At 38.2% G+C, this 25,128-nt stretch overlaps 1 protein-coding gene across 1 annotated transcript; it reads left to right on the top strand.

Annotated features, from left to right (window-relative positions):
• Window positions 1–20,827: 20,827 nt before the first annotated feature.
• Window positions 20,828–21,276, top strand: LOC308504124 (large ribosomal subunit protein eL22-like). Its single transcript, XM_081064267.1, has one exon. The coding sequence runs from the start codon at window positions 20,837–20,839 to the stop codon at window positions 21,221–21,223; it is 387 nt and encodes a 128-aa protein (XP_080920393.1). The 5' UTR covers window positions 20,828–20,836; the 3' UTR covers window positions 21,224–21,276.
• The last annotated feature ends 3,852 nt before the right edge of the window (window positions 21,277–25,128 follow it).

The following is a 25,128-nucleotide window of genomic DNA, read 5'->3' as shown; positions in this document are numbered from 1 at the left end:
ACAGCCCTGTCGTGTTCCTGAATGAAGAGCAAAGGGCTTCAGCTTTTCACCATTAATTATGAGATTAGCTGAGGGCTTGTCATATATGGCCTATATTATGTTAAGGTATTTTCCTTCTATACCAATTTATTAAGAGTTTTAATCATAAATGGATGTTGCATCTTGTCAAATGCTTCTTCTGCATCAATTGATATAATCATATGATTTTTGTCCTTTATTTTGTTTATGTGATGTATCACATTGTTGGATTTGCGGATGTTGAACTATCCTTATGCCCCAGGGATGACCCCCACTTGGTCGTGATAAATAATCTTTTTCATGCATTATTGTATTTGATTTGCTAAAATTTTGTTTAGGATTTTTGCATCTGTATTCATCAGAGATATTAGTCTGTAGTTTTCTTTTTTTGTGTTGTCCTTACCAGGTTTTGGTATCATGGTAATGTTGGCCTCATAAAATGAGTTAGGAAATACTGTCTCTTCTTCAATTTTTTGGAAGAGTTTGAGCAGGATTGGTATTAGATCCTTTTTGAAAGTTTGTTAGAATTCAGTAGTGAAGCCATCTGGTCCCGGACTTTTGCTTTTGGGAAGGTTTGGATGACTGATTCAATTTCGTTACTGGTGATCAGTCTGTTTAGATTTTCCAGTTCTTCATGGTTCAGCCTTGGAAGGCTATATGTTTTTTTAGAATTGTCCATTTCTTCTAGGTTATTGAATTTGGTGGTATGTAGTCCTTCATAGTATTCTTGGATGATCCTTTGTATTTCTGTGGTGTGCATGATAACTTCCCCATTTTCGTTTCTGATTTTGTTAATTAGTGTCTTCTCTCTTTTTATCTTAGTGAGTCTAGCCAAGGGTTTGTCAATTTTGTTAATCTTTTCAAAGAACCAGCTCTTTGACACATTAATTTTTTCTATTGTCTTTTTGTTCTCTATTTCATTTAGTTCTCCTCTGATTTTTATTATTTCCTTTCTTCTGCTGACCTTGGGTTTCATTTTTTGTTCTTTTTCTAGTTCTTTAAGGTGTACCATGAGGTTATTTATCTGGGATTTTTCTTGTTTCTTGATATAGGCCTGTAATGATATAAATTTTCCTCTTAAAACTGCTTTTGCTGCATCCCCAAAATTTTGGTATGATGTATTTTCATTGTCATTTGTTTCTATGTATCTTTTGATCTCTCTAATTTCTTCTTTGACCCAGTGGTTCTTTAAAAGTATGTTGTTTAATCTGCATGTATTTGTGTTTTTTCCTGCTTTCTTTTTGCAATTTATATCCAATTTCAAAGCCTTGTGATCTGAGATTATGCTTGGTATGATTTTAATCTTCTTAAATTTGCCAAGGCTCATTTTATGTCCCACTATATGGTTCATCCTTGAGTATCAATGTACACTAGAAAAGAATGTATAGTCTGATGTTTTAGGATGAAGTGCTCTATCATTTAAGTCACATATTTCCATATCTTTAAGTTCCTTTTCTGGAGACTTTTCACTTTCTTTCTGAGCTGTCTTGTTGCCTTGGTTATTCATGGCATTTACTGATTTATTATTCCTTTCCTAGACATCTATAGGAGTGGCTTCTGCAACAGGTTGATAGGAAGTGTTCTTTCTTTTGTTTTCCAGTACTTGTTGGTAGAATGTTTTATTTTCTCTCCGACTGCAGCTTTTTTTTTCTCTCTCACACAGTAGTGCTATGTATTGTCTGCACTATTCCAGCTTCTCACACAATGGGGGGATTCACTGCTAGACAGGCTTCTCTTCTGTTAATAGTTCACATGGGTCACAAGGCGCAGTGTCCGTGTGCGGAGAGCTTTTGAAGTTCCAAAGCTCTTTCTGCACCAGATTCAGAGCCGGTATGTTTCAGCAGTTCTGTTTACTCCTGCAGGGATCTGTCCAGATAGGTGGGGCCAGGGGCGGGGTGAGTTGTGAGAGGTGGCCCAGAGCATTTGCGGCGACCACCACCACAGCCGGTCCCGCTTCCACAGCTTCCTTCCCTTTGCTAGTACTTGTTGGGATGGGAATGTGTGTCTGTGGTCCACAGTTCTCAGAACAGCACATATTCTGTTCTTTTGATCTGACACTGCTACTGTTCTGCTTCTAGCACTGGGCGGGGGCGGGTTAAGCTCTGGTAGGGTGGGGAGTGGTCGGTTAGTCTCGGTGCCTAAGGCTTCCATTCTCTGCTCTGCAGTGAGGGCTTAAACCACCGTTTTCAGCCTTCTTCCCTCAGTCTTTTTTCTGGATTCTCTGCCGTGAACATGGGTTCAGCCGTGTTATATGCTGCCCCCTCAGTGCTGTGGACCATAAGCGGAGCCCTTGCAGTCTGAATTCTTCCCTCTCCCGCAGCTGCAGTAGTTCCAGGATGCAGCGAGCTCGGAGTACTGAGCTAGGTCTGCGTCCTGCACCCACACTTCTCCGTCACCGCACTTCTCCTTTCCGTCTTCCTCTGCTCATGCAATTTGCCCACCTTTAGGTGAATTAAGTAGTGAGACTCTTTGTCTTGCCTGTGTGCTGTGCAGGGAGTCCTTTGTGGAGTTATAGTTTTTCAATTTGTTGTAAACTCCAGGGGAGATTTTCAGAGGCTCACCTCACCCTGCCACTTTGATGACGTATCAATAGATTCTTGAGATGGAAACTTAGATTATTAATTTTTGACTTTTCCTCTTTATCTAATGTATGAAAAGGACTGACAATTAAGTTTGTGAACTTTCCAAGATGTGCTTACACAGTGGAAAGTTTGCAAACTTAATTGTCTGACCTTCATATGTATTTAGTGCTATAAATTTCCCTATCACCACTGCTTAAGCAGTTTTCCAACATTTTTGATGTTTTGTTTTTATTTTCACTCAATTCACTATACTTTTTAAGATTTTCCTTGAGACTTTTTCTTTAATCAATAGGTTATTCAGAAATGTGCTGGTTTTTTCCAAGTGTGTGGAAATTTTTGTTACAGTTCTGTTATTGACCTTTAGTTTGATTCCATTGTGGGCAGAGGAGAAACTTGTATGATTTCAATTATTTTAAATTTGTTGCAGTTTGTCTTATGTCCCAGGATGTCTCCTATTTGGTAAAGGTTCAATGGACACTCAAAAACAATGTGTATTTTACTGTTGTTGAGTAGAATGTTCTGTAAATGTCAATTAGATCCTTTTGTTTGATGGTGTTGTTGAGTTCTTCTATAAACTTGTTGGTTTCTTATTTATTAGTTCTATCAATTGCTGAGAGTAGATTGTTGAAGTCCTCAGCTATAATTGTGTTTTTTCTATTTCTTCTTTCAGCACTTCCAGTTTGGCTTCATGCGTTTTTCAACTTTGGTGTTTGGGTCATACCCTTTTAGAATTGCTTTGTCTTTTTAGTAGATTGACTCTTCTATCATTATATAATGTCCCTCTCTATCTCTGGTAATTTTCTTTGCTTTGAAGTCTACTTTATCTGATATTAATATAGCTATTCCTGTTTTCCATAGATTAAAGTTTGCATTATATATATTTTTTTATCTTTTTAGTTTCAACTTGCCTACATGTATATTTAATATGAGCTTCGTATAAACAAAATATAGTTGAGTCAGTTTTCTTATCCACTCTTAAATTGACGTGTTTATATCACTTAAATTAGTGTGATTATTGATATATCATGGCTTATGTCTTTTATTTTTTGTTTTTGTCTGTCTGTTTTGGTTTCTCTGTTTTTTTGTGTGTTTCTTTCCTCTTTCACTTGGGTTACTTGAATATGTTTTTAGAATTCTATTTTGATTTATTAATAATGTTTTTAAATGTATCTCTTTGTATAGCTTTTTTTAGTCGTTGTTCTAAATATTATATTATATACACAGAACTTATTACAGACTATTAAGGTCATCATTTTACCAGTTTTTAATTTAGTATAGAATCCCTACTTTTCTTTACATTCCTTTACTTTCCTCCATTTTTAAAAGAATTGTTTCAAATAGTTTCTATGCATATATTTAGAACCACATCAGACAAAATTATAATTTTTGCTTCAACTGTCATATATAATTTAGAACATTCAAGAGAAGGAAAACCTATTGAATGTACTCACATTTTTGCTTACCATGCTCTTTCTTCCTTCCCAATGTTCCAAGTTTCCTTTTTTTAAAAAAAAAATAATTCTTTATTCTGTTGAGTGAATTTCCTTTAGCAACTCTTTGGGATTAGTTCTTCTGGCCCTGACTTCTATTTGGTCTTCTCTGATACCACACTGGTGGGGATGTTGGGGAGCTTTGTTACAGCTTCAGGAGGGTGGAATCTAGGCTCCACACTCAGCCTTTAGTAGTATAGCCATTGATTTGGTGTTTAACGGAGTAGAGAGGTTATTGTCTAAAAGTTTTCTGTCCTGCTAAGATGTTCCTTTCTTGGTCTTTTGCTAGAAAGAACAGGCTTTGCTTTTGTTATTTTTTTTTCTTGTCTGTGTCCATTAGCATTTCTAAGTTTCTGGCTTCTTTGTATATTCTTGTGGGACCATGACTCAAAAAAAGACCTTAGGGAATGTATCACCATATTTCTCCTGGAGTCCTGAGTTCCCTAACTGATGTGGCTTCTTCTTGCTACCTTTCAGAATTGTCTTATGTTTTATATACAATGTCCAGAATATTTAGTTATACTTAGCAGGAAGAATAGGGCAAAATGCATCCACTCCATCTTCGCAGGAGTAGAAATCTGTTTCTTGCTTTCTTTTGATTAGCGTTAGCATGTGTTATATCTTTTTCCATCCTTTTATTTTTAAACCTATTTATGTCTTTATATTTGACCTGCTTTCCTTGTTGGGCATATATAGTTGGATCTTATACTTTTTATTCAGTTTGATAAAAGAGATATTTAAAGTCAATTTAAATGTAAAGCGATTACTGATATTGGTTAGATTTAAATGTATCATATTACTCTTTGTTTTCTATTTGTCCCATCTGTATTTTCTTTTTTCTGCCTTCTTTTTTGTATATTGAATATATTTCTAATTTCCATTTTATCTACCTTGTATTATTAGCTGTATTTTTTTTTATTGGTTACTTTAGGGTTTACAATATTGTTTCCTCATCAGAGTTGACTTACTACTGATATTATACTATTTAAAATAGAAGAACCTACCAACAGTATACTTCCATTTCTCCACTCCCACTTTTTGTGCTATTATTGTCACACATTTTACCTCTGTTATAATTTTCATACTGCATTGCTATTAGATTGGTGCAAAAATAATTGCAGTTTAAAATGTTAAAAGTAATTGCAAAAACCACAATCTCTTTTGTACCAATCTAATATTGTTTTTGCATAGTCAATTATTTTTTAAGGATATTTAAGCAATCAGGAAAAAAATTGTATATTTACTCATAGTTATTCTGGTGCTCTGCATTTCATTGTACAGATACATATTTCATCTGGTATCATTTTTCTTCTTCCTAAAAGCAAAAGTTATTCTTGTAGTATGGGTCTGCTAGTGATGAATTACTTCAGCTTTTTTTACATCTAAAAAGTCTTTATATTGCCTTTATTTTTTGAAAGATATTTTTTCTAGGTATAGAATTTAAAGTCGATTATTTTCTTCTTTTAGTACTGTAATGCTGTTGCTCCACGGTCTTCTCACTTACCTAGTTTCCAATGAGAAATCTACTGTCATTCTTGTTCCTTTGTATAAAACATATCTTTTTTCCTAGCTGCTGGTAATGCTTTCCTCTTACTGATTTAAAGCAGTTTGTGATGTGGCTTGCTGCTATAGTTTTATTCATGTTTCTTGTGCTTGGGTTTCATTGAGCTTCTGGATGTGTTAATTTGTAGTTCTCATCAAAATAGGAAAATTTTTGGCCATTATTCAATAATTTTTCCACCTCTCCTCTCTTGGATACTCTTGTACATATATTTGTGTTCTTGAAGTTATCCCAGAGCTTAGCGATGCTTTGTTCATTTTAAAAATGCTCTTTTCTCTCTCTGCTTTATTTTGGTTTGTTTATATTGCCATTTCTTTAGGTTCACTAATTTTTTTCTTCAGCAATTTTTAATCTTTCATTAATCATATCTCATGTATTTTTCATTTTTCATATTGGACTTTTCATCTCTAGAAGTTCAGTTGGGATCTTTTTTATATCTTCCACATCTCTGTTTAGTTTTTTTAACATATGAAACAGAGTCATAATAATAACTGTTTTAATATCCTTGTGTACTAATTCTAACATGTTTGCCAGTTCTGAGTTAATTTTGATTGATTTTGCTCCTCATTATGGATTGTATTTTCTTGTTTCTTTACATGCCTGGTAACTTTTTATTGAAGGCAAAATGTTATGAATTTTTCTTTGTTGGATATTTTTGTATCCATTCCTCATTACTTCATCTTGCCTGGAAGACGAGGTTACTCTTTGTTCTTTGAGATACCACCAGTGCCGGGGTGTCAGGGGGAGCAGATCTGGACATTGGCACATCTTATCAGGTAACAGCAAGTCAATTGGTTTGGGCTGGTCTTCCAAGGATGTCTAGCGTTTATTCCTCAGTGCTGTAGAGTGACTCCCTCCCTCCCAGAATCTTCTCCTTCTGTCATACTCCACTTTCAAGATTGTATTTTTTAATGGCATATTGGCTTTATGTTTGTATAAAGGAAGAAAAGAAAACTAAACCACTACTCTCCACCTTATTTGACAGGGGCAAGAGCCATTCTTATCCTCTCTACCTTCTCTTCATTTTTTATTCTTCTTTTCATTTATAGTGTAGAGTTCCCAGTTCTTTCTATGCACTGAGAATTCTGTAATAAACAAGACAGGCAAAGTTTGTAACCTCTTGCAGTTTATATTCTATGATAATCTAAATAATGGCTTTCAAAGATATCCATGTCCTAATTCCCGAACCTGTGAATATGCTACCTTACATGGCAAAAGAGACTTTGCAGATGTGAGTACGTTCAGGATTTTGAGATGGGGACATTATTCTGGATTGTTTAGATAGACCAAGGGTCCTTATAAGAGTGAGACAAGAGGAAAATTAGAGAAGGAGATGAAACAACAGAAGCAAGGGTTATAGTAAGAGAGAGACTTGAGGATGCCATGCTGTTGGCTTAAAGATGGAGTAAGGGGCCATAAGCCAGGAAATATTCACAAGTGGTCCCTAGAAGGTAGAAAGGCAAGGAATGCATTCTTCCCTAGAGTTTCCAGAAGGAAAAAGGCCTGCCAACACCTTGATATTGACCTAGTGAAACTGGTTTTGGACTTCTGACATCCAGGACTCTATGGTAATATATTTGTGTTGTTTTAAGCCACTAAATTTGTAGTAATTTGTTACAGCATCAGTAAAAAGTGAATATGGAGCCAAATAATAAGTAAACAAACAAATAATGAACTACAGATAGTGGTAACTTCTACAGATGAAATAAAAAGAGTATGAATGATGCAGTGATAGAGAATAATGGGTGTAGGTGATGACGTGTGGGGGGGGCACAATTTGGATTGGGTGGTAAGGAAAGGTCTTTCTGGGGAGGTGACATTTAACTGGAGTCCTGAAAGATGAAAGAAAGCAGCCATGTTTATCTTCCTTCTCTTTCTCTTTCTAGCCCAGCATGAACTCTCCACCCCGTCTCTTGTTAAGAACACTGGAATAAGAACACTGGAACACTGGAATAAGAGCCAAATACAGTGACAAGTTGCTTCTAACCTAGAGATTAGCGGAAAAAGAGTGAGTTTATTTAGAAGGAAAAGCATTAAGGTTAGATGTGGGGAAAGACTATTTGACTAGAAGTTGGTTGAGAAAAGCCTTGTTGATCCTAGAACTCCTGCATCGCTCACCTTTGAATGTGGAAGACAGCAGTCGGTACAATGCCCCACCTTGTCAAGAAGAAGAGGGAGGGAACTTGTCCACAGTTACTCAGCTAGTAATAAGCAAAACAGGGCATGGAGCCCAGGTGTTGTGTATCCCAATTTTGTGCTGTTCCTACTTTCCACTTCCCCCACCGCAATACCACCAGGATTACTTTCAGATTTTGGGGTTGGTCCCCTAGAACAAATTACATGGCAATACCCCAAAATGGTCTTGGGCAAAATCAGCTTCTTGGAGGAGGAAGAAAGTCCCACTCAGTTGGACTTGTGCAGTCCCGAGGAGAAGGAGCTTGGGGCTGATAATGGGACTATCTGACAGTGAGATGTTTGTTGGGAGCCTGAGTGCCAACACTACCACCACACTGAAGGGCCAGGGATTTCCTGCTGGCTCCAGGCCACCGAGGATGACAATATCAGCAAGGATTTAGCCAAGATGATCTGTCACTGCCTGCACACAACCACTCCCTGTCCTGTGATTACAGGCTGGTCCGGAAATGAGAATGGCCACTGAGAAGGAGAATTAGGTCAGGATTTCCAGTGCCTACCTTGCCACTAGTGATGCCAACCTGGACCAAGTACCCTGGAGCTGAGAATAAAACATCACTTATATGACTGGGCGGATGTTAACTAAAGCTTGCTCTGTGCTTAACAGTGTGCTGGGTCCAGCAAGTAGGGAAGTGTATAAGGTGGCAAAGGGAACAGAAGGAAGAGTGGATGTGGTAATTACAAGGGGTCTGAGTTGGTCTGCCTTGTGGATTCTCAATAAATGCTCATCAGGAATTCATTAATTCAGAGTCACTGGATACTTCTCTATTGTCTGTAAACGTCGGGGACTGTGCTAGGTGTATTTGCAAACATTACCTTACTTATTGTCTGTGAAATTCCTTGCCAGATTGGTCCTTACTGCCTCCATCCTACACAGGACATAACTGCAGTCTGGAGTAGGCCAATGGCTTGTTCAAGATGGTGAGATGCAGGTCTGGGTCCAATGGAATTATTATTGCCCCCACTTATTAAATGAGTAAAGGAATGAATAGTAAACAAATACTGTGCAAGCTAGCTTTGGTGTGAAAAGGAGGGTTCTGAGGAAGGAAAAATGCCCATGGACTGGGCTTCTCATGAAAGGCATGGCAGGCAAGAGAGAGGAATCGGTCCTTGCTCGTGCTAGGCTCATAATCATTTGGTGAGAGAAGATACACCTGAAAAATGATGGAATAATTTAAACCAATAAGTATGTTGGGAAATGTGAATAGAATCACATACAAATTCTAGTAGGGACACAGAAAAAGATCCAACGTCAGGAGTGGTGACACCCCGGGTTAAAGGTGGGGTGGGGGACCTAGAACTGGGAGGCAGAGGGCCATGTTTATGGGGAGAGGAGTTAGTGACATGATCCAGTTTGGGGTGGGCACAGAAGCACATTGTGAGAGAGAACATGGTATGCAAAGCCCGGACCCGGCATGGGGTGGGTATGTCTGGACGCCATGCTGGGCACTGCACGTCTGAGAGGAAAGGTTGTGTGGCAGGTGCAGGGAGCACCACTAGGCTAAAAGGCCTAAAGCTGCAGGAGTCAGAGAGGAGAGTGAGTTAATTCAAATAGCCCAGGGGAGACCCAAAACCTAGCCCCAACTCTGGTCGTGCTGCCTGAGACCCGAGGGGATGAGATCTCCATCTTGCTAAGAAATCACCTTTCTGAAGCACCACATTTTCTCTCAAGTATCTTTTATGGTTCCCAACTCCCAAAAGCCATGGGAACAATAATGCCTTAATCTGGCCTTGTTGCTGTCCAGACTCTGGTCCCAGGTGCCTTTGGAGCCTCCTCGCTCCTCTTACCCACCCACATCCTCTGCTTCAGGTAAGCCAGACTTTACCTATTCTCAGAATAACAGAGGCCTTTTGTTATGGAACCGCTGCTTGGCCCTCCCTTTCTCTCTGACTCCATGGCCCTTCTCTCTCTTTCTGTCCTTCCAAATCCAACTCATCCTTTGAGACCTAGCTCAAGGGCCACCCACTCAAAGCAGTCTACCCTGGCTTTCCTAGTTTGGAGTGGCCTTTACCTCCCTTGAATAGCTGTAGGATTTGCTGTCCATGCAGCTCCTTTCACACTTAGCACATCATCCTTGAACACATTGCTCTGCTATGGCAAAACAGTTACTGGACTCATCTTGTTTCAAAGCCTGTGTAACTTTTAATGGGTTAGTAAATTTTTTTTGCGCTATGGTTTTCTTTTTTCATAAAATAAATCCAGTGAATTATTGTGTTATAATTCTATTGTGAGGATTTAAAAAAATCTGGTATATGGCTAACATACAGTCAGTGCCTAATAAATGGTTACAGAATGCATGGTTTTCTCCTCCCATTAATGCCTCCCTAGCATGGGGTTCACATACTGTTTGCTGATCCTGTAAGGACCTGAGTGCTCAGTCTGGGCCCAGATGAGGTAGGAAGGGAGGTCACTAGGTCAGGTGGTCTCCAGTCCACTGTTCCTCCTTTTCCTGCCTCTGCAGCCTATTCTAGGGTCACTGCAGAGTGCTCAAAAGCTGTGGTTCACCACCAGAAATTGTTGCTAAGCTCCTTCATGCCCTTGGTCCTCGGGAATCTGTTTGCTGTCTTTCTGAGATTCTTAAACAGTTTCTCAAATCCCACCCCAGGGATTCAGTCCCCTCTTTTGTTGGTTACAAAGAGCCCTACTTTCTTAATGAGCTGCTAAGAAGCTGTCAATTATGGATGCAAATGAAGAGCCCAGAAAGCAATACTTGCCCAGAAATAAACTGAAAGAGCAGCTTCCCTTCAGCCTCCTGGGTAGCACCTGCTTTGCCCTGAGAAAGCTGGACAAGGGGCAAGACACCAAGGCCCCACCTTCAACAGTACATCTGGGCTTCCTTCTCCTCATACAACCCCTCCTATTCTGGGTGTTGCCTCTCAGAACCAGGTCAAAACCTTAGGGGACTGTGTATATATATATATATATATATATATTTCATATACTTTATTGTATGAATGAGATAGCTCATACACAAATAATAAAAAATAAATTAGAAGCTATTGAACATATGTGGTAAACACATTTTCTTGTTTTAAGAACATTTTTATTATTAAACTTTCTTTTCTTTTACATGACCACATGTGTGTCACCCATAAAAAAAATCTAGGGCAATAGTTGCTTAATAAACTTTCTCTTAATTTAATTGAAAAAAAAAAAGGGAATATATGAACCTACCAAACTGGTCAATTGGGTATGAAAGGTAGTCCTTCCCAGTCCTCAAAGCCTCACACCCTCTCTTCCTCACCAAGCCCCCTTTTCTGGTTCCCAGAAACCGTGTGTTTTTGATGTCCTGAAAATCAAAATATATTTCAGTAAAATGTTTGACCTAGAAGAGGCACAATATTCAACATACCCAGAGGCCAACTCCAGACCAAACCAGAGTATTACCAGGTTTGACCCATAAGACACAGAGGGAATTCTCTACAGGCACAAGAGCCCATAGGGGCCAGCATTATCTGAGGGGTCAACCTTCACACAGTGGCTCATCCACTGTGGGCAGAGCCAATTCTCACAACTAGTCAGCCTAGGCGTCAATCCCACCTACTGACAAGCCAAAAGCAATTAAAGCTCAACTTTCACAGGAGACTACACACAACACAAGGGTCACCTCTGTAGCACATGCACAGGAGAATAGGGAAGAACTGCAAGTCAAATATAAAGGACACATACTACATAAGACCACTCTCAGCAAAGACTGAGAACCCTAGGGGAATCTACCTAACACATCAAAGCAAACACAGAGAGTCAGCCAGAATGGGGAAATGAAGAAACACATCCCAAATAAAAGAACAGAAGAAACCTCCAGAATTGAGACAAAATGAAATAGAGGTAACCAACCTATCAGAGACAGACTTTAGAACACTCATGAAAGAATATTTAAGGAGCTTAGTGACGACATAAAGAGTGACAGAGAAATCATAATGAACAACAAGTTAGAACTAAAGAATACAATAGCTGAAATAAAAAACACGCTTGAAGGAATTACCAGCAGGTTAGATAAAGCAGAGGATCTAATCAGCGATGTAGAAGCTAGGTTAGCAGAGATCACTGAAGCAGAACAACAAAAAGAAGAAAGAGTAAAAAACAATGGAAATGGTTTAAGAGATATGTAGGATAACATTAAGCACAATAACATGAGCATTACAGGAATACCAGAATGTGAAGAGAGGGAGCAAGGTATCGAGAACATATTTGAAGTAATAATGACAGAAAGCTTCCCTAACCTAGTGAAGGAAATTGACATAAAAGCCCAGGAAGTGCAGAGAGTTCCAACCAAGATGAATCAAAACAGGCTCACACCAAGACACATTATACTTAAAATGGCAATGGTTAAAATGGTTAAAGACAGAGAATCCTAAAAGCAGCAAGAGAAAGACAGCAGTTTACATACAAGGGGACTCCTGTAAGACTATCAAATGACTTTTCTACAGAAACTTTGCAGGCCAGAAGGGAGTGGCAGGAGATATTCAAAGTGATAAAAAAAACAAAGGCCTACAACCTAGACTGTTTCATTTAACAAGGCTATCATTTAAAATTAAAGGAGAGATAAAGAGCTTCCTAGAAAAGAATAAGCTAAAGGAATTCATTACCACAAAGCCAACAATGTAGTAAATGTTAAAAGAGCTTTTGTAAACAGAAGAAAGATGAAAACAATCTAACTAATGAAGACCAGAAATACAAATAACAAAATGGCAATAGCTATGAACCAATCAATAATAACTTTAAATATAAATAGATTAAATGCTCCAATCAAAAGACAGAGGGTGGTTGAGTGGATAAGAAAACAAGACCCTTGAATGTTCTGTATACAAGAGACCTCAGATCAAAAGACACACACAGACTGAAAGTGAAGTGTTGGAGTAAGATATTTCATACAAATGGAAATGAGAAAAAAGCTGGAGTTGCAATACTGCTATCTGACAAAATAGACTTTAAAATGAAGAATATATTAAAAGACAAAGAGGGGCACTATATAATAATAAAGGGATCTATCTGACAAGAAGACATAACCCTAGTAAACATCTATGCACCCAACATAGGAGCACCTAAATATATAAAACAGATATTGACTGACATAAAGACAGAGATCAACAGTAACACTATCATAGTAGGGGACTTCAACACACCACTGACAACAAGGGACAGCTCCTCCAGATGGAAAATAAATATGGAAACAGCGGCCTTAAATGACACATTGGACTAGTTGGATTTAATTGATATTTTTAGAGCACTTCACCCCAAAGCTGCAGAATATACATTATTCTCAAGGGCACATGGAACATTTTCCAAGATAAACCACATGTTAGGCTACAAAACAAGTCTCAATGAATTTAAGAAAATTGAAATCATATCAAGTGTCTTCACTGACCATAGTGCTATGAAATTAGAAATCAATTACAAGAAAAAAACTGGAAGACACACAAATACATGGAGGCTGAATACAGGTTACTAAGTGATGAATGGGTCAACAATGAGATCAAACAAGAAATCAAAGGTATCTTGAGAAAAATGAAAAGGAAAACACAGTGACCCAAAAATCTATGGGATGCAGCAAAAGCAGTCCTAAGAGGGAAATTCATAGCAATGCACGCCTACCTAAAGAAACAAGAAAAATCACAAATCAACAGTTTATCCTTACACTTAAGGTATCTTGAAAAAGAACAGCAAAATAAGCCGAAAGGCAGTACAAAGAAGGAGATAATAAAGACCAGAGTGGAAATAAATAAAATAGAGACCAAGAAAACAATACAAAAGATCACTGAAACCAAGAGCTGGTTTTCTGAGAAGATAAACAAAATCGACAAACCTTTAGCCAGACTCATCAAAAAAAAAGGAGAGAGAGGACTCAAATTAATAAAATCAGAAATGATAGAGAAGTGATGACACCACAGAAATTCAAAAAATTTAAAGAAATTACTATGAGCAACTATACGCTAACAAATTAGACTATCTGGAAGAAATGGACAATTTTTCTAGAAGCATACAACCTTCCAAGGCTAACTCAAGAAGAAACAGAAAACCTGAATAGACTGATTACTACCAGGGAAATTGAATCAGTAATCAACAAGCTCCCAACAAACAAAAGGCCTGGACCAGATGGCTTTACAGGTGAATTTTACAAAACATTCAAAAAAGAATTATCACCGATTCTCCTCAAACTATTCCAAAAAATCCAGAAGGGAAGGCTCCCAAACACTTTTTACAAAGCCACTATCACCCTGATCCAAAAATCAGACAAAGACATTTCAAAAAAGAAAACTACATGCCGATATCTCTAATGAACATAAATGAAAAAATCCTCAACAAAATAGCGAACAGAATTCAGCAATACATTAAAAAGATCATACACCACGATCAAGTGGGATTCATTCCTGGTATGCAAGGTTGGTTCAACATCTGCAAATCAATTAATGTGATACACAACATTAACAAAATGAAAAATAAAAATCATATGATCATATCAATAGATGCAGAAAAAGCATTTGACAAAATCCAGCAGCCATTTATAATAAAAACTCTTTAAAAAGTGGGAATAGAGGGACCATATCTTAACATAATAAAGGCCATATATGATAAACCCACAGCTAACATCATACTCAATGAGGAAAAGCTAAAATCATTCCCCTTAAGATCAAGAAGAAAGCAAGGTTGCCAATTTTCTCCACTTCTATTCAACATAGGTCTGGAAGTTCTACCCACTGCAATCAGACAAGAAAAAGAAATAAAAGTCACCCAAATTGGTAAAGAGGAAAGAAAATTGTCATTATATGCAGATGACATGATACTATATATAGAGAGAACCTGAAAGATTCCACCAAAAAACTGTTAGAACTGATAAATGAATTTAGTAAAGTAGCAGGATACATAATTAATATTCAGAAATCAGTTGCATTTGTATATACCAACAGTAAACTATCAGGAGAAATAAAGAAAACAGTCCCATTTACAATTGCTTCAAAGAGTATAGAATACTTAAGAACAAATATAACCAAAGAAGAAAACTGTGCTCAAAAAAGTATAAGACACTGAAGAGAGAAATTAAAAAGGATACAAATCGATGGAAACACACACCATGCTCATGGATGAGAAGAATTAATATAGTTAAAATGTCCATACTGTCTAAGGCAATATATAGATTCAACACAATTCCTCTCAAACTACCAAGGACATTTTTTCACAGAAATAGAACATATAATTCTAAAATTTATATGGGACCGTAAAAGACCCTAGATAGCCTCAGAAATCTTGAGAAATAATAACAAAATGGGAGCTATCACAATACCTGTCATCAAATTATGCTACAAGTCTATAGTAATCAAAAGAGCATGGTACTGGCATAAAAACAGACACATAGATCAATGGAACAAAATAGAGAGCCCAGAAATAAATCCATGCCTATGTGGTCATTTAATCTACGACAATGGAAGCAAAAATTTACATTGGGATAAAGACAATCTATTCAATAAATGGTACTGTGCAACCTGGGCAGACTCATGCAAAAAAATGAAACTGGACCACCATGTTACACCATATACAAGAATAAATTCAAAATTGATTGAAGACTTAAATATAAGGTCTGAAGCTGTAAACCTCCTAGAAGAAAATATGGAAAGTTTGCAGACATTACCCCAGTAATATTTTTACTGAGATGTCCCCTCGCGCAAGGGAAGTAAGAGAAAAACTAAATGTATGGGATTATGTCTAACTAAAAAGTTTTTTCACAGCAAAGGACACCATCAATTAAAAAAAAAAATTAGACGTCATCCAAATGGCAGAGTGAGATAAGCCTCTGTAAAGATCCCCTGGAATTTACAACTAATTGAATAACAATAACTCCACAAAAGACTTCCTGCACCGCAGACAGGCAAGACGAAGAGTCCCACTACTGAATTCACCTAAAGGTGGGAGAATCGCCCGAGTGGGGAAGGAGGGAAGGGAGAAGTGGGGAGATGGAGCCTCGCGGGCGCAGGACGCAGACGTAGCTCAGTGCCCTGAGCTCCTTGCATCCTGGAACTACCGCAGCTGCAGGGGAGGGAAGAAAACAGACTGCTAGGGCTCCGATATGGCCCACAGGGCTGAGGGGGCAGCATATAAAACGGCTGAACCCAATACTAACGGCAGAGACCTCGGAGAAAAGACTGAGGGAAGAAGGCTGAAAATGGTGGTTTAAGCCCTCACTGAGGAGCCATGAATGGAAGCCTTAGGCACTGAGACTAGCCGCCCCCTCCCTACCCTCCCAGAGCTCGACCCACCCCCACCTTCCCGGTGTTAGAAGTGGAACAGTAGCGGTGTCAGATCAAAATAACAGAATATTTGTTGTTCTGAGAACTGTGAACCAGAGACACAGATTCACAGCCCAACTAGTTCCGGCAAAGGGAAGGGAGCTGTGGAAGCAGGACTGGCTGTGGTGGTGGTTGCTGCCATTGCTCTGGGCCACCTCTCACAACTCACCCCGCTCCTGGCCCCACCTATCTGGGCGGATCCATGCAGGAGTAAACAGAACTGCTGAAACATACTGGCTCTGAATCTGGTGCAGAAAGAGCTTTGGAACTTCAAAAGGACTCGGCATCCCCACAGGGAAATGGCGCCCTATGACCCAGGCGAACTGTTAACAGAGGAGAAGCCTGTTTCCCAGGGAATCCCCCCATTGTGCGAGAAGCTGGAATAGTGCAGACAAAACATAGCACTACTGTGTGAGTGAGTTAAAAAAAAGGCTGCAGTCAGAGAGAAAATGAAACATTCTACCAACAAGTACTGGAAAACAAAAGACACACCTCTTCTTATCAACCTGTTGCAGACGCCACTCCTGTAGATGTCTAGGAAGACAAATAATAAATCAGTAATTGGCATAAATAACCAAGGCAACAAGACAGCTCAGAAAGAAAGTGAAAAGTCTCCAGAAAAGGAACTTAAAGATATGGAAATATGTGACTTAAATGACAGAGAATTCAAGATTGCAGTTCTGAAAAAACTCAACGAGATGCAAGAAAACACAGAAAGGCAGTTTAATGAACTCAGAAACCCAATCAAAGACCAACATGAGCATTTTACGAAAGAGATTGAAATTTTAAAAAAGAACCAAATGGAATTTCTGGAGATTAAGAACTCATAGAAGAAATGAAGAATGAAATAACCAGCTTAGTTAGTAGAATTGACCAGATGGAGGAAAGAATCTGTGACATCATTCATAGAAACCTGAAATTACACAGATGGAAGAAGAAAGAGACTTGAGACTTAAAAGAAATGAACGAACTCAACAAGAACTTTCTGACTCCATCAGAAAGAGCAATATAAGAATAATGGACATACCAGAAAGAGAGAAGGGAACAGAGAATATATTCAAACAAATTGTTGATGAGAACTTCCCAAACTTGTGGACAGAACTGGATCCTCGAATCCAAGAAGCAAATAGAACACCTAATTACCTCAATCCCAACAGGCCTTCTCCAAGGCACATTGTATTGAAGCTGTCTAAAATCAATGACAAAGAAAGAATCCTCAAGGAAGCCAAGGAAAAGAAGACGGTAACCTACAAAGGAAAGCCCATTAGATTATCATCAGATTTTTCAGCAGAAACTCTACAAGCCAGTAGGGAGTGAAGCCAAATATTCAAACTATTGAAAGAGAGAAATTATGAGCCATGAATAATATATCCAGCAAAGATATCCTTTAGATATGAAAAAGGAATAAACACCTTTCCAGACATACAGAAGCTGAGGGGATTTTCTAGTACACGACCTCCACTACAAGGAATACTAAAGAAGGCTATTCGACCACCATCAACAGGGACAATTTGTGGCAACATAAAAAGGGGGAGAGTAAAGCCCTGAACTGAAATATGGGAATGGAGAAAGTAAGCGTGCTGAAGAAAATGGAATACTCTAAATATCACATTGTCTTTTACATAAACTTAAGGGTAACTACTCAAAAAATTCCAGAACTGAAATATATACTGTAATAAAAGAAGAAACAGAGGGAAACATCATAGAATACCACCACATAGAAATAATAGACAACAACAAGAAGGCAAACAAACAATGGAGACACAGCCTTATCAGAAAACTAAAGATAGAATGACAGTAAATCCGCATGTATCAATAATCACCCTAAATGTAAGTGGCCTGAAATCACCAATAAAAAGGCACAGAATAGCAGACTGGATCAAAAAACTAAACCCAAAAATATGCTGTCTCCAAGAGACACATGTCAGCTACAAGGACAAGCATAGACTCAAGTGAAAGGGTGGAAATTGACGTTCCAAGCAAATGGTACCCAGAGAAAATCAGGTGTGGCCATAATGATATCTGATGAAACAGACTTCAGGGTGACAAAGATAACAAGAGACAAAGATGGACATTTCATCATGATAAAGGGGACTGTACAACAGGAATATATAACAATCATCAATATTTATGCCCTCAATTAGGGAGCACCGAAATATACCAAACAACTACTAACAGAGCTAAAGGGAGAAATTGACCAAAACACAGTCATACTAGGGGACCTAAATACATCATTGACAGCTATGGATAGATCATCCAAACAGGAAATAAATAATGATATAGCAGCCCTAAATGACACATTAGATGAAATGGACATCATTGACATATATAGAGCACTTCATCCTAAAACATCTGACTATACATTCTTTTCTAGTGTACATGGAACTTTCTCAAGGATAGACCATATATTGGGACATAAAATCAGCCTCAGCAAATATAAGAAGATTGAAATCACACCAAGCATATTCTCTGATCACAAGGCTTTGAAATTGGATATCAACTGTGAAAAGAAAGCAGGAAAAAACACAAATACATGGAGATTAAATAACGTACTTTTAAAGAACGACTGGGTCCAAGAAGAAATTAGAGGAGAGATCAAAAAATACATAGAAACAAATGACAATGAAAATACTTCCTACCAAAATTTTGAGGATGCAGCAAAAGCAGTTTTAAGAGGGAAATTTATATCATTATAGTCCTAGCTCAAGAAACAAAAAAAAATCCCAAATAGATAACCTCATGTTACACCTTAAAGAACTAGAAAAAGATGAACAAATGAAACCCAAGGTCAGCAGAAGAAAGGAAATAACAAAAATCAGAGCAGAACTAAATGAAATAGAGAACAAAAGGACAATAGAAAAAATTAATTTGACAAACAGCTGGTTCTTTGAAAAGATTAACAAAATCGACAAACCCTTGGCTAGACTCACTAAGATAAAAAGAGAGAAGACACTAATTAACAAAATCAGAAATGAAAAAGGGGAAGTTATCACGGACCCCACAGAAATACAAAGGATCATCCAAGAATACTATGAAGGACTACATGCCACCAAATTCAATAACCTAGAAGAAATAAACAAGTTATTAGAAACATATAACCTTCCAAGGCTGAATTCTGAAGAACAGGAAAATCTAAACAGGCCGATCACCAGTAACGAAATTGAATCAGTCATCAAAAACCTTCCCAAAATCAAAAGTCCTGGACCAGATGGCTTCACTAGTGAATTCTACCAAACCTTCAAAGAGGATCTAATACCAATCCTGCTCAAACTCTTCCAAAAAATTGAAGAAGAGACAGTATTCCCTAAGTCATTTTATGAGGCCAACATTACCCTGATATCAAAACCTGGTAAGGACAACACACAAAAAGAAAACTACAGACCAATATCTCTGTTGAATACTGATGCAAAAATCCTAAACAAAATTTTAGCAAATCGAATACAACAATGCATTAAAAAGATTATTCATCACGACCAAGTGGGGTTCTTCCCTGGGGCACAAGGATAGTTCAACATCTGCAAATCCATCAATGTGATACATCACATAAACAAAATAAAGGACAAAAATAGTATGATTATGTCAATTGATGCAGAAAAAGCATTTGACAAGATGCAACATCCATTTATGATTAAAACACTTAATAAAATAGCTTTAGAAGGAAAATACCTGAACATAATAAATGCCATTTTGACAAGCCCTCAGCTAATCTCATAATAAATGGTGAAAAACTGAAGCCCTTTGCTCTACATTCAGGAACACAACAGGGCTGTCCCTTATCACTTCTGCTTTTCAACATAGTGTTGGAAGTCCTTGCCAGAGCAATCAGGCAAGAGAAAAAAATAAAAGGCATCCAAATCGGGAATGAAGAAGTTAAATTATCAGTCTTTGCAGATGACATGATGCTATATATAGAAAACCCTAAAGACTCCACCAAAAAGCGTTTAGAAATAATCAACGAATACAGTAAAGTTGCTAGCTACAAAATCAACGTACAAAAAAAAAAATTGTTGTATTGCTATATACTAACTATGAAATCTCAGAAACAGCAATACAAAAAACAATTTCCTTGCAATTGGAGCAAAAAGAATAAAATACCTAGAAATAAACTTAACCAAGGATGTGAAGGATTTATATGCTGAAAACTATAAGACATTTTTGAAAGAAATTGAAGAAGACACAAAGAAATGGAAAAACATGCCATGCTCATGGATTGGAAGAATTAACATAGTTAAAATGGCCAAATTACCCAAAGTAATATACAGATTTAATGCAATCCTCATCAAAATCCCAATGGCATTTTTTAAAGAAATAGAACAAAAAATCATCAGATTTATTTGGAACCACAAAAGACCCTGAATAGCCAAAGCAATATTAACAAAAAGAACAATACTGGAGGTATCGCAGTCCCTGACTTTAGCTTGTACTACAGGGCTACAATAATCAAAACAGCATGGTATTGGCAGAAAAACAGGCACATAGACCAATGGAATAGAATTGAGAACCCAGAAATAAAACCACATAAATATGGACAGATAATTTTTGACAAAGAAGCTAAAAACATACAATGAAGAAAAGACAGCCTCTTCAATAAATGGTGCTGGGAGAATTGAATAGCCACGTGCAAAAGAATGAAACTGGACTGCTATATGTCACCATGCTCCAAAATTAATTAAAAATGGATCAAAAGCTTTTCTGTCTCGGCTAGCGCCATGGCTCCCATGAAAAAGCTTGTGGCTAAGGGAGGCAAAAAAAAGAAGCAGGTTCTGAAGTTTACCCTTGACTGCACCCATCCAGTAGAAGATGGAATCATGGATGCTGCCAATTTTGAGCAGTTTCTTCAGGAGCGAATCAAAGTGAATGGAAAAGCTGGGAATCTCGGTGGAGGGGTTGTAACCATTGAAAGGAGCAAGAGCAAGATCACGGTCACTTCTGAGGTGCCTTTTTCCAAAAGGTATTTGAAATATCTCACCAAAAAGTATTTGAAGAAGAACAATCTCCGTGATTGGTTGCGTGTAGTTGCTAACAGCAAAGAAAGTTACGAATTGCGTTACTTCCAGATTAACCAGGACGAAGAAGAGGAGGAAGATGAGGATTAAGACTCCTTACTCTGGAATGTTCTGTATCAGTTCTTGAATAAAACGTGGGAACCAAAAAAAAAAAAAAAAAATGGATCAAAGACTTAAGCATAAGACCTGACACAATAAACTGCATAGAAGAAAAACATAGGTACTAAACTTATGGACCTTGGGTTCAAAGAGCATTTTATGAATTTGACTCCAAAGGTAATGGAAGTAAAAGCTAAAATAAATGAATGGGACTATATGAAACTTAAAAGCTCTGCACAGCAAAAGAAACCATGAACAAAACAAAGAGGCACCCGACTGAATGGGAGAAGATTTTTGCAAACAGTGCCTCTGATAGGGGCTAATATCCAAAATATACAAGGAACCCATGAGACTCAACGACAAAAAAACAAACAACCCAATTGAAAAATGGGCAGAGGACCTGAAGAGACATTTCTCCAAAGAGGACATACAAATGGCAAATAGACATATGAAAAAATGCTCAACATCACTAATCATCAGATAAATGGAAATCAAAACCACAATGAGATATCACCTCACCCCAGTCAGAATGGCTATCATCAACAAGACAAATAGTCACAAGTGTTGGAGAAGCTGTGGAGAAAAAGGAACCCTCATCCACTGTTGGTGGGAATGCAGACTGGTGCAGCCGCTATGGAAGGCAGTGTCGAGGTTTCTCAAATTATTACGAATAGAATTACCATATGACCCAGCAAGCCCTCTCCTGGGTATCTACCCAAAAAATCTGAAAACACTTATACATAAAGACACGTGTGCTCCAATGTTCATTGCAGCTTTGTTTACGGTGGCCAAGACATGGAAACAACCAAAATGTCTTCTATAAATGAATGGATAAAGAAGTTGTGGTATATATACTCAATGGAATAGTATTTGGCGGTAAGAAAAGATGATATAGGAACATTTGTGACAACATGGATGGATCTTGAGAGTATAATGCTAAGCGAAATAAGTCAGACAGAAAAAGCATAGAACCCTATGATTTCACTGATATGTGGTATATAAACCAAAAACAATAAAAAAATCAAACAAGACAAACAAATGAGAAACAAAAACTCATAGACACAGACAATAGTTTAGTGGTTACCATAGTGTAAGGAGGACGGGGGGAGGGAGATGAGGGTAAGGGATTTCAAATATATGGTGATGGAAGGAGAACTGATTCTGCGTGGTGAACACACAGTGGGATTTATAGATGATGTAATACAGAATTGTACACCTGAAATCTATGTGATTCACTAACAATTTTCACCCCAAGAAATTAAAAAAAAATTATATTGAAAAAATAATTTGACCAGGGCATCATATATGAAGTCAAGATTAGGAGTGTAGATTTTTGTATCAGCCTGCCCAAATACTCAAATACTCTCTCCCCCTTCTATTTAATAAAGTTACACAACCTCTAGCACTTAGGTCTCCTTATTTGTAACATGCAGGCAATTACAATGCCCTTGGATGGTATTTGTAAGAATGAAATGACATAATGCATGAAAGGGTCTATCATATAACAAACCCTCAATCAACATCACAATCACTCAGTCACCTCACAGTGAGCAAAGCTGCTACCTGACTTGACCCTCACAAAGATCCCATGAGTGGAGGCCTATGGTCACCACTGTGCTGGTGAAGAAGCTGAAGCTCAGAGAAATTAGCCAAAGTCAGCTAAACAGAGGTGGGAGTCAATCTCTCATCATAGAAATCTAGAATTCCTGTTATTTCCATTACTGGATTCCATTACTGGATTTACATTTTAATGGTTGCTAGAGGTCCTATGTTAATGCATAGGGCTATGAATATCTAATTGTTGAATCTTAAAATACCACCTATTAGGTTGGGTGGAAGTGGGCACAGGAGTAGTGAGATGGGGAAGAAGGGGAGTGGTTTGAAAGAATAGCAGGGAGGGAAAGAGAAAAATTTTGCTTCTTCTGAAATCATGACACACAGGCATAAACTCTTTTTGCTCCACACTCACTCAGGATGATTAAATCTCAACCAGGAAAAGAGTGGGCTGAGGAGGGGGTCTTGAGGCCCGCAGGGTTCTAGGTAAAGAACTGTTACACTTGGGTCTTTGGTATTTGGAGAAGCTTTAGATGGTTGCAAGTCTAGGAAGGAGCTCAAGAGGTGATTTGAAGCTACAACAGGCATCTACTGAGGAAGACTGATGAATCTGCCAGAAGGCTGAAAAACGATTCACTCAGAATCTTTAGCTGCAGATACCCCTGACCAAATGCAAGAGGAAATGGGAAATCTTGTTAGACAAGGCATTGAGAAATCTTGGTTTAGCACTGGTTTCAGACAAAGTTGTGTTCAGAGGCTCAAATGATGTCATCAAGTCTCATGTCATCATCTCTCACATCTGCCCTCCAAAACTTCATTCTCAGGTTCCCCAGGATGCCTCCTAGCAGGGCCAAGATAAGTCCATCATTGATGCTAGCAATCCCAGTGATGGCAGGAAAGCATGTGTCAGTCAAGGTTGGGTCAGGAAATAAGAAGCCATTCTAGATATATGGAGAAGCAATGAATTTAATACAGAGAAGAAACATATACAAAGGATGTTTGGAAGGATGGAGAAGCCAAGGCCAAACAGGAAACCTGGAATTCAGGTATCTCAGGGAATCTGCCACTAGTACTCTCAGGTCACCATAGCATCCAAATAAGTGATTCACAAGAGGGTGCCTAGAAGCCTGCAAAACTCCCTGCTGCTAGAGCAAAAGGCTGTTTCTTGTCTTTTACCTTCTATGTCTTATACAAGTGCCTGTCTTTGGTGGAATTTTACAGAGACCAGGGGGTCTGCGAAAGACATTTTCCTGGTTTTAAGTCCTATGTACCAGGAAAGAGCTGAGGAGGGTGGGGACAATATTAAATATCAACGAAGAGTCCCACTCTTAATAATTCTCTTACATAGGGTTGATTGCATTTTGTTGGCTCTGGTTGGAGTAGGTGACTATTCTGATCAAAGCACTGGGCCCACCAGAGTCATAAGACCCCCTGAAGTTGGGAGTGGAGTCAATTTCACCCAAAGCACATGGACTGAGAGTGGGGAAGGGTGTCTCTTGAAAGAAAATTTGGGATATTGTCACTAAAAGGAGAGGGAACTTATACTCAGAAGTCAGAAAATCATTGGCTACTGTTTCAAATATTTGTGATTTAGGCAAATGTCTTAAACATCTTAGAACTTCATTTTCCTCTTGAGAATCATAAGATGATGCTATCTAATTAACAAGATTGATGAGTAATAAATGCCTATGCTACTACCTGGTACAGAATATGTGTACAAAAATTTTCATATGTTTTCTTTTTTCCCCTTCCATTCATTTATTGATTGATCCAATGAATACCAGTTGGGAATCCACCATGTGTATCAGCACCATGCTACCGTAGATACTGGGACTCAAAGATGAATACGACACAGTTTCTGATCTTTACTAGTTCAGAGTCTAGGGGAAAGATAGTCATAAACAAATACAGACAAAAATATGTTAAGTGATATAACTCATTATAACACGAGGTGTCTCTTTTATGGTGTATAAATGCAATAAGATACATATTAAGTGACATTTCACTGTATACTTAATACTACCATTGCATGCAGTTAGGGCTATTCTGGGAAAACAGGTTTTCAGTTGCTATCATTCTCTATCTGCTATCATTGTCTACCACTTTCTGTCCCACCCAGGTACCAGTGATGCCTATAGGCAGTCAACTAGATGTCTTAGTTCATTGCTGCCCCTTTTGTCTCTTTCCCACACCACACAGCATGGTGCTCTGCCCCACAAATAAGAAAGGAAGGTCTCAAGGTTTCTGCAAATGAGATAACCACCCCGGAGTAAGTCCTTGTCCCCTTTTCGACTGAGTTACCTCTGCCTTAGTTTGGGCTATGCCCGACTCTCCTGGGGTTG

This window comes from Rhinolophus hipposideros (assembly GCF_964194185.1).
Source record: "Rhinolophus hipposideros genome assembly, chromosome: 10".
NCBI classification, from domain to species: domain Eukaryota; kingdom Metazoa; phylum Chordata; class Mammalia; order Chiroptera; family Rhinolophidae; genus Rhinolophus; species Rhinolophus hipposideros.
This window is presented reverse-complemented; position numbering and strand designations above follow the sequence as displayed.

Bases quoted from the DNA above. Each gene is read 5' to 3' on its own strand.
- LOC308504124 (XM_081064267.1), top strand. From the start codon at position 20,837: ATGGCTCCCATGAAAAAGCTTGTGGCTAAGGGAGGCAAAAAAAAGAAG.